The 14,403-nt window shown below is 42.8% G+C and overlaps 1 protein-coding gene across 1 annotated transcript in view; it reads left to right on the top strand.

The window, feature by feature from the left end:
- Dock2 (dedicator of cytokinesis 2) overlaps positions 1-14,403 on the top strand; it is a 395,818-nt gene that overhangs the window by 146,709 nt on the left and 234,706 nt on the right. Inside the window, exon 26 of the mRNA XM_036195507.1 lies at positions 10,022-10,170. Coding sequence (XP_036051400.1) covers positions 10,022-10,170 — 149 coding nt within the window. The remainder of the gene's footprint in view (positions 1-10,021; positions 10,171-14,403) is intronic.

Below are 14,403 nucleotides of genomic sequence, written 5' to 3'. Positions count from 1 at the left end.
GGGCTCTCTGGGGCAGGATGCGTAGGGCCGGTGGTTCTGTTACTCAAATACAGAAAAAGACAGTAAGAGGCCCTGCCCTCAGGGGACTCTGCTCTCCACTTTCTTAGTCCACACTTAGAAAAAGAAAAGCTTCCCATTTTAAAGGTGTGGAGATGTAAGTGCAGAGGCCCCAGTCACCCTTCTTTGCAGCTGAGGTGGGGAGGAAGAGGGAGCAAGGGGATGACTGAAAACAATTATATTTCATTTCGCCAATGCTTGAATCCAGGCGCATTTTCTCGTTTACTTCTCTGAAAGCAGGAGCCCCTCTGTTAGCCTTAAAATGCAAACAGGAGGCTTTTTAACGTACAGTTTTCCCCGAAATGGAATACTAGCACTCCCGTTGATCCAAGACATCGCTGCTGGGTTTTGTTCTTTTTGATATTTATAAGTTTGGTAATGGCAGTAGCAGAGGGCTCCTGGGTGGCTTGCGAACTGTCTGTAAGTGGCATTGTTACTCTAAGTTGCAAAGAGCAATGTAAGAGGCACTCATAGAGAGCTTGCCTGAGCCCTCTGCAGTCTGTCCCCACACAGAAAAGAAGAAGGAAAATGCAAGGCACATGTAGAATCACTTTTATTTATACCTGCCTGCCTTACAGAGCTCAGTTCTCTGCATTTTGTATTTTCCCTTACACACACACACACACACACACACACACAAAAAAAAAAAAACAAAAAAAAAAAAAAAAAAACAAAAAAAACACCAAAAAACGTACTCTGAGTGATGCAGATGATCACTCCAGTCCACTTCATCCCAGTGTGACTGGACCAGGCATTTGGTGAAGTACATAACTTAGCTCCAGCTGAAGGCCCAGCACACTCTACTGTGGACCCAAAACTTCTTGGACTCAGCATCCAATCCAGATGCTTCATTACACACAAGAGCTGCACTAGAATGTAGATCACATTGCATTTGGACCATCTCATGAAAAAGGCATTTGAAATCCCATATATGGGTAAAGAGAAGTGTCCTCTCCAAGGTCACACAGCTGGGCAATAGTCAGGTTGATATTGAAACCTAGGTCTTTCAACCCTGACCCCAGAGCTCTATACATTTCTTCACACCTCCTTTTGTAATAAGGTAAAGCCACAAAAGGGTGAGATATTACCAGAAGGAATGACCACAGGAAGTAGTGAAGGCGAAGAAGATATGCAATACAATTCTCCTTTACCACGCAGTCCCCAGATGGACCACCTCATTTCCTTAAGGATTACAGAATAAATAATAGTGTAATACACAAACATGAAGCATTATTTTGGTCCCAAGAGTATCCCTACATTTAGACAGACAAGATCCCCTCTGCCATTATCAGACTCTCATAGTTCACCCCACACTTAGTAGGATTCCACTGCATGAATGAGATTGTGCAGAAATTGTGGGAGATGTGGCTTGATTGCACTTGGCTATTTCTCCCCAGCTTCTGAGGTCTACTGGGGGAAAGGTAACAAACTATGCAGAAGTCACCATTGCTGTTCACTAGCTGATTGGAATGAGATAGGGAGACTCAAAGTCAACATTCTCTCTCCTCCTTTCTTCTGATAGCTCTGTCCCTTATTAAGATATGTCTGTCATAATGCCCCTGCCTGCTGAGGAAGCCCTGTTCAAGCATATTATAACAGACTAACTTACAAAAGTTAGAGAGTTAGAGTCCCTGGTTAGGGAGAGTTTGGGATTCATGAATGCATGGGCACATGTGTGTCCAGAGGGGACAGGTTGTGGGGAGGGGAGTTGGGAACTCTGTGCTGTGTGGTACATAGGAGAGGCAGTGGGTCAAGAAGACTTAGTTCTGGACAGATGTGGGTGTTGCTGACTGACTATCCCAGAAATGTCCCAGATGCTTAGAGATGGGGCTGAGTTGCATGTATTGTTGATTTGGAGCCAAATATGGTAGAGGAATGTCAGAGCCAGCTCATGGTATTCAAAAGGCTACAGAGCACATTTCTATTAAGTGCCTTTGAGGTGCTACACACTGCTTCCCCAGGTATCCAGGATCACCCAGGAAGAGGTAACTCAATTCAGCTTGGTAGATGAGCGAGACAAGGTCTTTTACTAGGCGGGGGTTGCTCTCATGAACAGTGTAGCATGGCAAATGTGACCATTCTGAGCATAAGGGACATGTTGAATTATGGAGCACACTCAGCTAGCCTGGGTTACAAATTTATTTTCCTGAAACCATCCTCTTTGGAGCTGTGGTTTGATGACCAAGCTTCAGAGAGGGGGCGGGTCAGCAGTTGCAATGGGGTGGGTCCAACTAAAAGCACAAGAACCTGTGAGACATGACTGTCCTGACAGCTTTGAAAAGTGGGAGCTAGGCAGTCCCGCAGCAGCCACTTTGCACCTCCTGGGGGTGCTCACAGGAGCCTTTCATAGCCTGCTAGCCGAAGCAAGAGGCTTCCTGATTAGCTCCTAATTTGATAAGCTCTATAAGGAATCTGTGGCTTGGTGCCCAACACTAAAAGATGCCAATGTTCACCATGTGTGTACCAGTCCATATGCAGGCTGAACTGACCCAGTTTCCAAAATGCAGCCTAAGTCAGTCCATATTCTGCCTCCATTGCTGTTAAAAACAAACAAACAAATGAACAAACAAACCAACCCCACCAAGCTTTCCATCTTCTCTCATCCGCACTGCTATAGCAAGGAGGTAGGATAGTTCAGGAGCTGTGAACATGGGCTCTAGAGTGCTGTTTTCTGGGTTTAGATCGGCTCTGTCATGGTTGGCTTTTAGTTTTAGTTAAATTAATGAATGTCCATAGAAGAGGTATGAGATCCTGAGCTTTAGGAAGAATGGCCGGGAGAGAGAGGAGGCTCAACACTTCTCCCTTTCCCCTCCAGAAAGCTCCTTCTGTTGGCTGCCTTTCTTCCTTTCTAGAACCAACCCCCAGGTCCCCAGAGAAACACAGAAACAAAACCTTGCTTGTCTGTGCACTCAACCTGGCTTAATTCTTTGTACTGATCAAATCCTCATCACAGCCCAGATGAGCCCTGCCCCCCGCCCCTCCTCTCCGAATTTTCTGTTCCATGTTACAGTCCACCACTTTCCACAGTCTAGCCACTTGTCACCAGGCGAATTTCTAATATCATTTCTGCACTGAGAGCCATGGCCTCCTGTTTCCTCTGCTCCCAAATGCTCTGCTCTGAGATCTTCTTTGTATGGCCGTTTCCTATCAGCTCTGGATTTAGTCTCTGACACCTCTGTGAGGGCATTCAGGAAATGTTCCTTCCACCCAAGTTCTCTCTAGCTTGTTTACTAGATCCTGTGTCAAAGCTGTATCCCCACTCTGCCTAGCACAGCCAGGGCCTGCTCCTAAGGCTGCCTCCCTCCCTGGCAGGAGCCTGCTTTAATCTGTGGACTGGAAACACAAAAAGGGCCTTGGGCAGTCCATCCTCTGGGTTTGAATACCCTAGGTCCTCCATGCCCATGAGTTTACCTTCAGAGAGGCTACTAGAGGTCTGGAGGGTTATGCCCTATTCTTCCTGTTCCCCATGGGTCCCCATTTTCCCACTCCTGTTCCAGGGGTTGCTGTTGGATCTTGCTACTGGACAAGCCAATCACTAGTTTCTTTCTTTCTTTTTTCACAGCCTGTAGAATAGAATATCTTCAAAAGCAGTGCTTGTCATGATAAGTAGCCATCAAGATGTGTTTCTGTATGTATATACACATAGCACACAGTAAACAATGTATGACATACATGTTATATACAAAGGATGCATGCATATTACAGGCATATGTTATGCAATATGTAGACGGTCAGAGATTTCAAATGTATCTATCTATAATCAGTGTGACTTGAGGGATACATCCATATTGCTGCCTCTTAAAATTTCCTGCAACTTGGAGCTGGGGAGATGGTTCCAGTGCTGTAGGGGCCGAGACAGAGGATCCCAGTTCAGCTGAATTGGAATCTGAGCTCCAGGTGGAGAATGATAAAGACAGATGACATTAATCTGGCAAGGGCACTTGTGCCCCCACACAAGCACACGTATACCTAATCACAACACACACACACACACACACACACACACACACACACACACACACACACACACGGTAGAGAGAGGAAGAGGAAGGGGGGAGGGAAGACCAGGGAAGGAGAGAGAAGTACTAAGTTTTGGTGAGTTTGTGTCAGTCTATTTTTTTTTTTTTCTACCATGGCTGTGCTACTTTAGGAACTATCCAGTCATTATGGGGCTTCTGCTTGCAAAAATCCCATTTTATGTTAACTATAAAATATATGTGATAGAAGCTTACAAGCCTTGAATGTTAAATCTATCTGATCAAAGTGGGAGTTTGTTTTGGAGTGTCAGTGTGTGTCCTGAATAAAGCTGGAGAATCATGTCTCTTCTGGAGGGTCCACTGCCCCCTAATTAGATCTGCTTCTGCTGAGATTTCTGAAGCCATTTTAGCCATTGCTGAGTTCTATGATCTCTAAATAGCTTGTGTTGTCTGGCTAGGGAGGCATATTTTGGCCTGTAGGTTCAAAGTGGTGAGATGCACATCATGACAAGGGCTGGAGGGGGCGGTGATGATCTGGATGTGGTAATTAGGTGTGTTTTCATGAGTTGCCACTGGAAAAAAAATGAGTTGGGAGAGATGTTAGTAGAATCACACAAGAATTGTAACCTGATCTGGAATATAAAGTTTGTGAGTGGCTATTGATTTCCCTCAGTACGTGCAATGTGTTTGCTCTGTGACACTCTGGCTGGAGCAGGGAGGTTGGGAGAACAAATTGCTGACTGTCAGAGTCGTGCTGTGTCTATGGAGTGCCTCCTTCTCGTGTAACTGATTCAGCCAAATGGCCTTTCACATCTGCAGATGGTCTGTGAGCCCAAGAGAAAAAGGTAGCTAAGGGAAGCCAAGGCCTGCTTACTGAGCTCAGCCTTGCCCAGTGGAGCTGGGGTTTTAATCAAGGGCTTTCCCAGTGTGCCAGAACACACTGGGGAGGCAGAGTGCACCTTGACAGCCAGAAGCCCTCTCATTCCCCAAGAGGGTTAAACTGAGTTGAATTTGCCTCCCAGTCAATAGGAACTTGGCCAAAGCCCAATGAGTTTCACCTTAAAGTCTGTGAAATATTGACCAGAATTGAAGAGGCGATTAACTAGTGCTGGTGACAAAGTGGAAGGCTGGCTTGGAATGAAATTACAGACACCACGGTCAGGCTTACAGAGCTGGGTAAACCACCTGAAGACACAACAGGGCATAGCCATGTGCTGTGTCTAACCCCTTCCTCTGAGTTTACCAGTCTCTAGAATGTTCCACAGACTCTGCACGGCATGGACTGAAGCGGTACCTGAGGTCAGAGACTAGCAAACGTCTCTATTGGGGACATGAGGTGCCAGTCTTGCCTTCTTAGGTTATGAGAGATTTGTTTGCATTTTCTCTCTCTCAACCTCCTTTTCACAAGAGATGGGTCAGAATGTCTTATTGTGTGTGCTGCACTATATCCAGAGGCTCCTGATGACACCTTCTCTGTCCTAGAATGAGTGCACAGACATTGGCCTTGTGCTGACGCAGAGTTGGTACCTCTCAGAAATCTGGAAGGATGCTGCTGTAGCCCATCTAATGGGGAGAGGTTTAGAACGCATGATGATTAGCATCTGTTGTCTTCATTTGGACCTTGGCTTTACTTTCAGGGTGATCAGTAAGAATCACATTGTCTATCTAGTTCCAAAGATAATGACATAGTATGATTCCTGATAAGATAGAAACACATTCTGGGTGCTACAGGGACACATGGGACAGTCACCCCAGTCGGGATGGAAGCACCAAGAAAGCTGTCCTAGAGGATTTGACCTCTAAGTTTAGACCTAGAAGGCAGAGATCAGTCAGGTGAAGGGTATTCCTGTCAATGAAGGCAATGTTTAAAAAGATCCAGAAATAAAGGTTGGTGATGGGTGAGGTGGAGGAGCATCTGGAGAAGCAAAGAAAGGGTCTCACAAAGGGTCTGTAGCTGCACCAAAAGGGCTCTAAAACACCTTGAGAGCAATTGGAAGTCACTGAAGAATTTCTAGACTGCAGTGACTGTATAGAGAGATGAGAGATAACTTAGGACATGTGATCCAGAACATGGAAACAGCTGATTCATGACAGGTTGGGTGTTGATATTGAGAAAGGGATAAAAATCAAAGATGGTAACCCACTGTGCTTGGTTAACTGTGACAAGGTTCTTTCTTCACTCTGAGAGGAAGCCAAAGAGGACATGTTTGAGGGAAGATGTCACATGCAGATGTGGACCACTTTCCTCTGGAACTCAGGCTGTGGCTATGGCCACAGAAGCAATTTTGGCTCAATGCTCTTCAATTTGGTTCTTCAAAGAGGGTGGAAACTGCTCTTTCCTTCCTTCCTTCCTTCCTTCCTTCCTTCCTTCCTTCCTTCCTTCCTTCCTTCCTTCCTTTCTTCTTTTCTTCCCCTTCCCCTTCCTTCCTTCCTTCCTTCCTTCCTTCCTTCCTTCCTTCCTTCCTTCCTTCCTTTTTATTTTAAGTATCCCTGGGTGATACCACACTGAAAAGGCACATCCCACTTCAAAAAGGCTATGAGGTCAGGCAGGCGACACCATCCACCATAGACCAAACTTTCTTGAGAAAAAAAATGAAAACTGAGCCCAGGCATGCTGCATTTTTCTCCATAGTCACCTGGACAAAAGAAACTTTCGATTAAAACACAGAGAATCGAGTAACTATGCCAACTCCTCAGTAGTGGTCTGAATTACAATTTGGACTTGACGCCTGATGGCAGATGGCCCAGCCTTTGTCAGTGTGGGTACCTGAGGCAACCATCTCACATGGGATGCGGGTCTGTGATCCTCATTATCTCTGCCTACAAAGATTGATTTAAGGCTTTGCAAGATCTGTCTTTTAAACCATTATTGTCTGTTTGCTTGACAATCAAGCAATGATTTAGGAATGCTGCTTCCTGAAGCTTCACTAGCTAATGTAATTTCACAGCTCCAATTACAAACCAGAAAAAAATTATTTCATCCCCGAACGGGGGAGCCAGACATTTCTGAGAAATCAGAGTTAACAAGAAGACAAAGTCTTTTCTGCAAAGTAGGCTGCAATATTGATGGCTTCCTTGGTGAGAATCTTGCTGAGTTTCAACATCAGCAGCCTCCATCATCCAGGGATGCTGGTCTTGCTAATATGTAAAGCCTACACCTTTCAGATGGATGGAGTGCTGCTTCTGCAGGGTTCTGATCTACTCTAGTGCAAATGTCCACCTGTCTGCCCTTCTGCCTGCCACTTCTGTGAACCTGTATTTATGTGGTTGTAGAATTTTGTATGAAGCGTTAACAATTATTCGATTTAACAAAGTGTGTGTGACTGAGTTAGTTAAATTGCACAAATGGGTTAATCCTTTATCTGACTTGACATCTTCTTGCAGGTCCAACTGATCTCATTTTACAAATGATTTTTAAGTTTTAAGTCACAATAGTCCTAACTCATTGGTTTCCTAACCTTTTCTCTTTTGGATCCTGAAAACTGAGCCTCATGAATACTAAGCACATGCTCTACTCAGCACTTCATTCCTAGCCATGGTCTTATTTTAAACTCAAGATGACTGACCACTCTTCACCAGTTGTTTCCACCTTCCTTGAAGGTCTTTGGGGATCCTTAGCCTCAACAGAATACATTGGATGTCAGAGGAGGCATCCGATGTAACAATGAGGGACCAATGCGCACACCTGTTCTTATTGTCACACTGGCCCACTGCAGTGGCAGCTCTGCTCTTCAGCTGTTCCAGCCTTTATACACAGTGCAATGACAATGAATCTTCTCAAGGGGCATTTTTGGGGACTCTCTCATCCAGGCCACTGTAGAGGAGGAAGACATTCTGCTGCACTGTAGATCTCTGTTGTGAATTTACTTGCAAAACTAACTTTTGAGGAGAAGGATGATGCTCATCTTCTGATGGTTTAAAGACAGGAACAACTGGGCAGTGGAGTATTCTGAAGTTGGAATTATCCATTTTCTGAGCAGGGGCTTCCTGCCTGAAATGATCTTATTTGGTTTTTCTGTCACATGTACTCTAACACCTGGGATTTCTTCTAACAAATCCAACATTTCCAAGTTGCAAGTCAACATCTCTTTAAAAATACATTTTGAAGCAAACATCTAAACAAACATGTAAGAAACTTCTCTGGATCTGCGAGCAACAAAAACCTACTTTGGGAAAGTTACATCTAAACAAATGTATTCAGAAGATGAGCCCTTTGTAGACCCTGGAGAAGCTGCAGAGCTAGTCAACAGGGAGGTTGAGTACTCAGAGCTAGAGTAGTTCTGAGGAGGGAGCAGAGGTGAGGGTATGGCCTCCTCCATGCAGATGACAGCTGAACTCCATGAGGTCTGGAATCTCTGTGCAATGGTTCAGAGTACAGGCTGTGATCACTCGGGTCTATCACTGCCTACCTGTGCACACATGACATTGGCAAAATGAGGAGATAATATCATCTCCTCCTGTGAACAGAAAGAGTAATTGAGTTAACTCTTGCTAAATACTTCAAATAGTGCATTTAAACCTAGCTTGCTGTAAGCACCCCATATATGTTAGCAGTTAATAATGTCGTCTGTTACCATTATAAATGGTTCCTTAAGATTCCCATGTCAGACACCACCATATTTAGGACTCAGTGCTCAGCCCTTATCCTAAGGAGTGCAGACACCTTCCAATAGTTTCTCAGGGCTGGAGCCACGTCTTCCCCAGAGTCAGTCAGGGTGCTGGCCAGAAGAGAGGAGTGCAGATGTTGGGATAGAAAACAAGAGCTGTGCTTGGTGTCTCCTTTTCACCTTGATTTAGCTTCTGCCCTTTCTTATTGTTCATTACCTTGGTTGGATTTTAAATACCTAATGGGAAATAATCACAGCTCATTCTGTATCTTCAGAAACCTGGTGCCTCAAAAGATATAGGAAACGTTCAACGTCTAGTTGTTGGATTGAATTTAAATGACATTCTGGTGTATATGATTCATGATTCATGTCTTAGCATAAGTGGCATCTGACTGTGGATGGTTTGAAATGGTTTTGGATTTTTTTTCCCTTAAAGGTTTTGTTTTTTAAGGGAAATGTAGAGATAAAATTGTGTAAGACTTTAGAGCACACTGGTGTCAGGAGAGATCCTCTTCTCTAGTTTATTTCACTCTGAAGGCAATGTGCACAGGAGCCAAGTAGAAGATTGTTCAACGTTTGTATTGTTTTGTAATTTGAAAAATGTCCAACAATAGGATTATGGCCAAATAAGAAAATATATCTGTGATGTGAGAATGTTATAGTAATTAAATAATTAAGTTAGTTGCTACACATAAAAATATAAAAATTGCTCCAAGGAATATTGGTGAGTGAATGGTATCAAGGAATTAAGCAACACCTGTAGCCATGCCTCATTTTGAAAACAGAGGCAGAGGACACTGTAGGATTTATTCTGCTTATGTATGGAAAGTCATACACAAAGATCTTGATAGTTTATAACCACAATATGATATGAATTAAAGTAAATACAAAATGAAAATGAGACTAGGAGAATTTATACCACAACATTTGCATATATGTATATGTATTTACATATTTAAACATATAAAATAAAATAGCTGGTTGATTCTAGGGAATGAAGGACAGGGGAGAAACCAGAATTGTGACTTATATTCTAAGGAAATCTTACCCTAACCTTTAAATACTTAATCTTTTTACACAGAAAATATATTTGTTAATTATAACCTAATGAAAAAAATTATATAAATTGTTATTTAAGTTCTGTAATAATATAATTATAAATATATCATAGGGCATATCTGTCATAATTCTATATAGCACATTGTATTTATGACTGTATTGTAATATAAAAGTGTTTCCATGAGAAATGATAAAGAGCAATGTATTTCCTATATTTATACATACATACATACATACATACATACGTATTACATATATGAAGGAAAGAAAAGAAACAAAACAGGAAGCTTATATACATGCCTGTCACTACTTTGCTTCCAGAATGCCGGGACATTCTGCTTCCTGTCATCACCAAAGAGCTGAAGGAGCTGCTGGAGCAGAGGGATGATGGGCAGCACCAGGTCTTGGAGAAGAAGTACTGTGTGGAACTCCTCAACAGCATCTTGGAGGTCCTTAGTTGTCAGGATGCGGTGAGTCCTCAGGATGCGGTTGCTGCCCTGGGCTCCAATCTGGGCTCAGCTGATTAAGCTTTAAAATGTTGATGCTTGATGAAGAGCATCTGAAATCTAAAGAGAGAAATTAACACCTGCTCAGCAGCCTGACTATTTAAGTGACGTATCTTTCATGGCTGTGAATGATGGAGCTGGGATAGATAGCAGCTAGGAGTGCACACTTTGTTATCCTGTGGCCTAGTGGACAGGTTTTTCCCCAAATGCAGGCATGTATCATAGCCTTTCTAGGTGGTTTGCACATGCCTTGTCTGTTTTTGCATCCCTATTTTTAAGGGCTGCCAAGGGGAGCTTCTTATGCTCATATGGTCAAGAGAATAAGCTCAGTTACTTTCACCCCGAGGGGCTTGAGTTTGGTGTCTCAGAAGACCTCTTATAGTGATAGAAATAGTTAAGACTCTTTCTGGAGCTGGAGAGATGGCTCAGAGGTTAAGAGCACTAGCTGCTCCTCCAGAGGTCCTAAGTTCAATTGCTAGCAACCACATGGTGGCTCACAACCATCTGTAACAGGATCTGATGCCCTCTTCTGACATGCAGGTATATATACAGAGCACTTATACATAAAATTAAAATAAATATAATTAAATTAAAAAAAAGGCTTCCGGCCTCAGCCAATTTCCCAGGCCCACGCTCCAGAGAAAGGGTGTGTTGTGTGACTGTGGGAGGAACAAGGCTAGAACTGTGAAGCCAATGTGCATTTGATTGTCATTGTTCAGTCATCCAGGGACAGACTTGGAACCTAAAGGAAATGTCTCAATGGAGTGCTGGAGGCATCTGAAGGACAGACCCTAGAAAGAGTGATGCAGGCTGAGAAGCAGTGCTGAGACACAGCTCAGACTTGCTGAGAACCTCAAGAGAGAGGAATGGGTTATTGCTTGGTTTGGCCTAAGTTTGTGTGGAAAGATCTCAATGTGCCCTACCCTTGTGGGACTGTCCTCAGAAGACTTAGACCCAAAACAGTCAAGAAGTCTTCCCTGAGTATTTATGTAAACATTGCTCCTCACCACTTTCTTTTCCTGCAAAGTCCTCAGAGAAGAGCTTTCTGGATGAATTCTCCTCTGTGGTTTAAACCTTCAAAGGGTGATGGTTCTTTACTTTTTAGGTCTCAAGTCAGCCATAATAATCGACCTCCCTATTGTGATTTCTCTTATTTCTTCCTTCTGTCCTTGCCATCCTAATTAACAGTCTTCTGATCATTGGGTGGGAGCAGATCTTGTTTCATTCATTCACTCATCTATCATTCATTCATTTACTCAGGAAATACACGAAATACACAAGTGTGTGCTAGGCACTAGGGATACAGAGCATGAAATAGTTCCTCAGGAATGTCATTACAGAAATGTAAATAAGCAACTGGAATATGTAGGCTTAGCATCTGTAATTTGAAATCCCAACTCTGAAATGCCCCCAGAATGAAAACTTCAAAGTGCCATGTGTTAAAGACATAGGTAGAAAGTTCTAGTCCTTGGAATTTTGTTTCATTCACAAATTAATATTATTACCAATTATTTATTATATAATAGATGATCCTTAAATTATGACCATTTTTGGTTAAAAAGTTTGTACTCTGGTTAATAAAATTGCCTAAAATTATTTTCATACTGTATATCTTAATAAAATTACCTAAAATTATTTTTATACTATATCTAAAGTATGTATGAAAGAGAAGAGTTTTATGCTTAGACATGGGTCCCAAACACAAGATATTTCATTGAATATATTGAATTAACATGTCTTTAAAAATCTAAAAACAACATGTAATGTCATAACTAAATTATATGTTTGATAAATGTACTAGATTTCCCAAGGAGTGACTAAGTGTGTATGTAGGAGCACTAGTGTATGGGGGGTTCATCTAGGAAGCATTCACAAAGAAAGTGGAACTTCAGCTGATGTTCAAAGGTTAAAAATAATTATGACTCTTGCTATCACTGTTTGCTAGGCACTGTGCAAAATTCAGTTCATGCAGTCTTATTAATCTGCCCCTAAGCAGTTAGGTTTGTTATTTCCATTTCATGAAAAACATTGAAATTCATAATCCATTAATATTTAAGGCCAGACAAAGTAGTTCAAGCTAAGATTCATCAGACTATGTGGTCTGTATAATCATGGATGTGAAGACACAAGGGAATGCCATTTCCTCCTTTCCACATCCTTGTTTCATGGCAAGAGAAGATGGACTCCGAGACCTTGAATACTCCACAGTCCTTCCTGAGATGAAACCAGGCTGATAGTGTTTCTCAGTACATCTGCCTGCCAGCTGTTCAGCTGGTGCTGGGCTTTGCCATTTAATCTTTATTGTTGTTGTTGTTGTTGTTGGTGTGTGTGTGTGTGTGTGTGTGTGTGTGTGTGTGTGTGTGTCTGGGAGGGTAGTCTTACAGTGTAAGGACATGAGAGCTGGCACTTCATTTCTTTAGAACTATCTGAATGAATGTTTCTTTCTGTTGATTAGGCAATGTACAGTGGTTCTTTACATTTCATAAATGCCTGGGAATTCATGGTTTGAGGAAGCAAAGTATGATGAGCCTTCCTATTCCTGTTATTCCCCATGTTGGTAGTGCCCAGTTCTTCTGTACAGCCACTGCTGAAGCTCCACCCACCTCAGGGGGAATGGTGCTTCCAGCTCGGCTCTACATATGGTCATCATGATCGTTTTACAACTTCAGTAACATTACAGGCCCCACCTCCCTCCTGTGAGAGGAGGCTGCTGTCTCACCCAGCCTCAGGACTCAGGGCTTCAAAGCCTACAGGGAGTAGGAGGCCCTTGAGTAACTCCTGGACTCAGCGTGTAGGAGGTGTGCTGTCTCCTTCACAGCCTAAGTCACTTTGGTAATGAGATCTGACTAGAGATGTAGCCCATTCCTCTCTAAGGATAAGCGGTTGTCTGGTAGATGAGTTATCCAATGATATTATCATCACGGAGTCGGTGCAAGATTCTAATCAGTAAGCTTCACACACCTCCAGTTTATGAAGGTAAAAATGCGTCTCTGCTGAACATTGTCTTCTAAGACTCTGTGGTTTTGAGCAAACTGATCCGGGGCTGCACATCAGAAATCCCCAACTACCTAATTGGAATCTCTCTCGTTCTAGTTGATTGTGATTCTCAGGGCCACTTCTCCTGGAGAGCTTTTGAAAGATGACAATGCTGAGCCCCAGCCCAAGCACTGTGATTTCATTGCTAAGGGACCAGTTGGAGGCATTGCAATGAGAAGTTTGTTGGGTAATGAATGGCAGGCCAAGGGCCATGGTTCCCGTGCAGAAGGTCTCCATCTTAAGCTTACACCCTATGATCTGGAGGAACATTGAAGCATGGTTTGATCATCAGTTCTGGAGACTGGGATCTGATACCCAATTGATTGTTTCTCTCAAGTGCCCAGGTGACTTCTATGCTGCTGGGCTGAAGATCATATGAGAATGTGCCCAATTTCACTTTTCTTCACTATTTCCTTGAATTAGAGCAGTGGTTCTCAACCTTCCTAATGCTGTGACCCCTTAATATAGTTCCTCATGTCGTGATGACTCCCAACCATAAAATTATTTTTGTTGGTACTTCATAACTGTACTTTTGCTATTGTTACGAATCATTATGAAAAGATCCTGGTAAGTGATCCCCAAAGGGGTCATGACCCATGGGTTGAGAATCACTGAACTAGAGGACTAGCTAGGCTCCTTCTCACTTCTTTATCTCCTTAATTCTAGAGCCCTATCCAATATACATTTAATAAGCCACAGGGTAATAAAGGCTCCCAACCCATTCATCCCACTCAGGAATTCATTCTGGCAGGTTAGCAGTGACATGGAGTGTGCAGAAACCCGACTTTGAAAATCCAGACACATGAACAAGAGGATTTTATGCAGACATTTTCAAAAATGAAATTATGACATTTGGAGGAAAGTGGATGCAACTGGAAATCATTATGTCAAGCAAAATAAGCCAGACTCAGGAAGATGAGTATGCATGTACTTTCTCATATGTAGAACCTAAGTTTAAAATTATATATACATATGTATCACTTCACATTCATGCTTATATGTGTGCTTGTAGGTTACAAAGCTAAAATGGGGGTCATGATGAGGAAGGAGAAGATCTTATGTAAGTTTGGGAATAGAGAGGGTAGTGGAATATATGTAATAGGAAAGCAGATGTGATTAACTAGGGGAGGAGAGAGCTGGAGGTGGGAGGGCCACAGGGCA

Source organism: Onychomys torridus, chromosome 8, assembly GCF_903995425.1.
Source record: "Onychomys torridus chromosome 8, mOncTor1.1, whole genome shotgun sequence".
NCBI classification, from domain to species: domain Eukaryota; kingdom Metazoa; phylum Chordata; class Mammalia; order Rodentia; family Cricetidae; genus Onychomys; species Onychomys torridus.
Note: the sequence above shows the minus strand (reverse complement) of the source record. Positions and strands in the feature narration are given on the sequence as shown.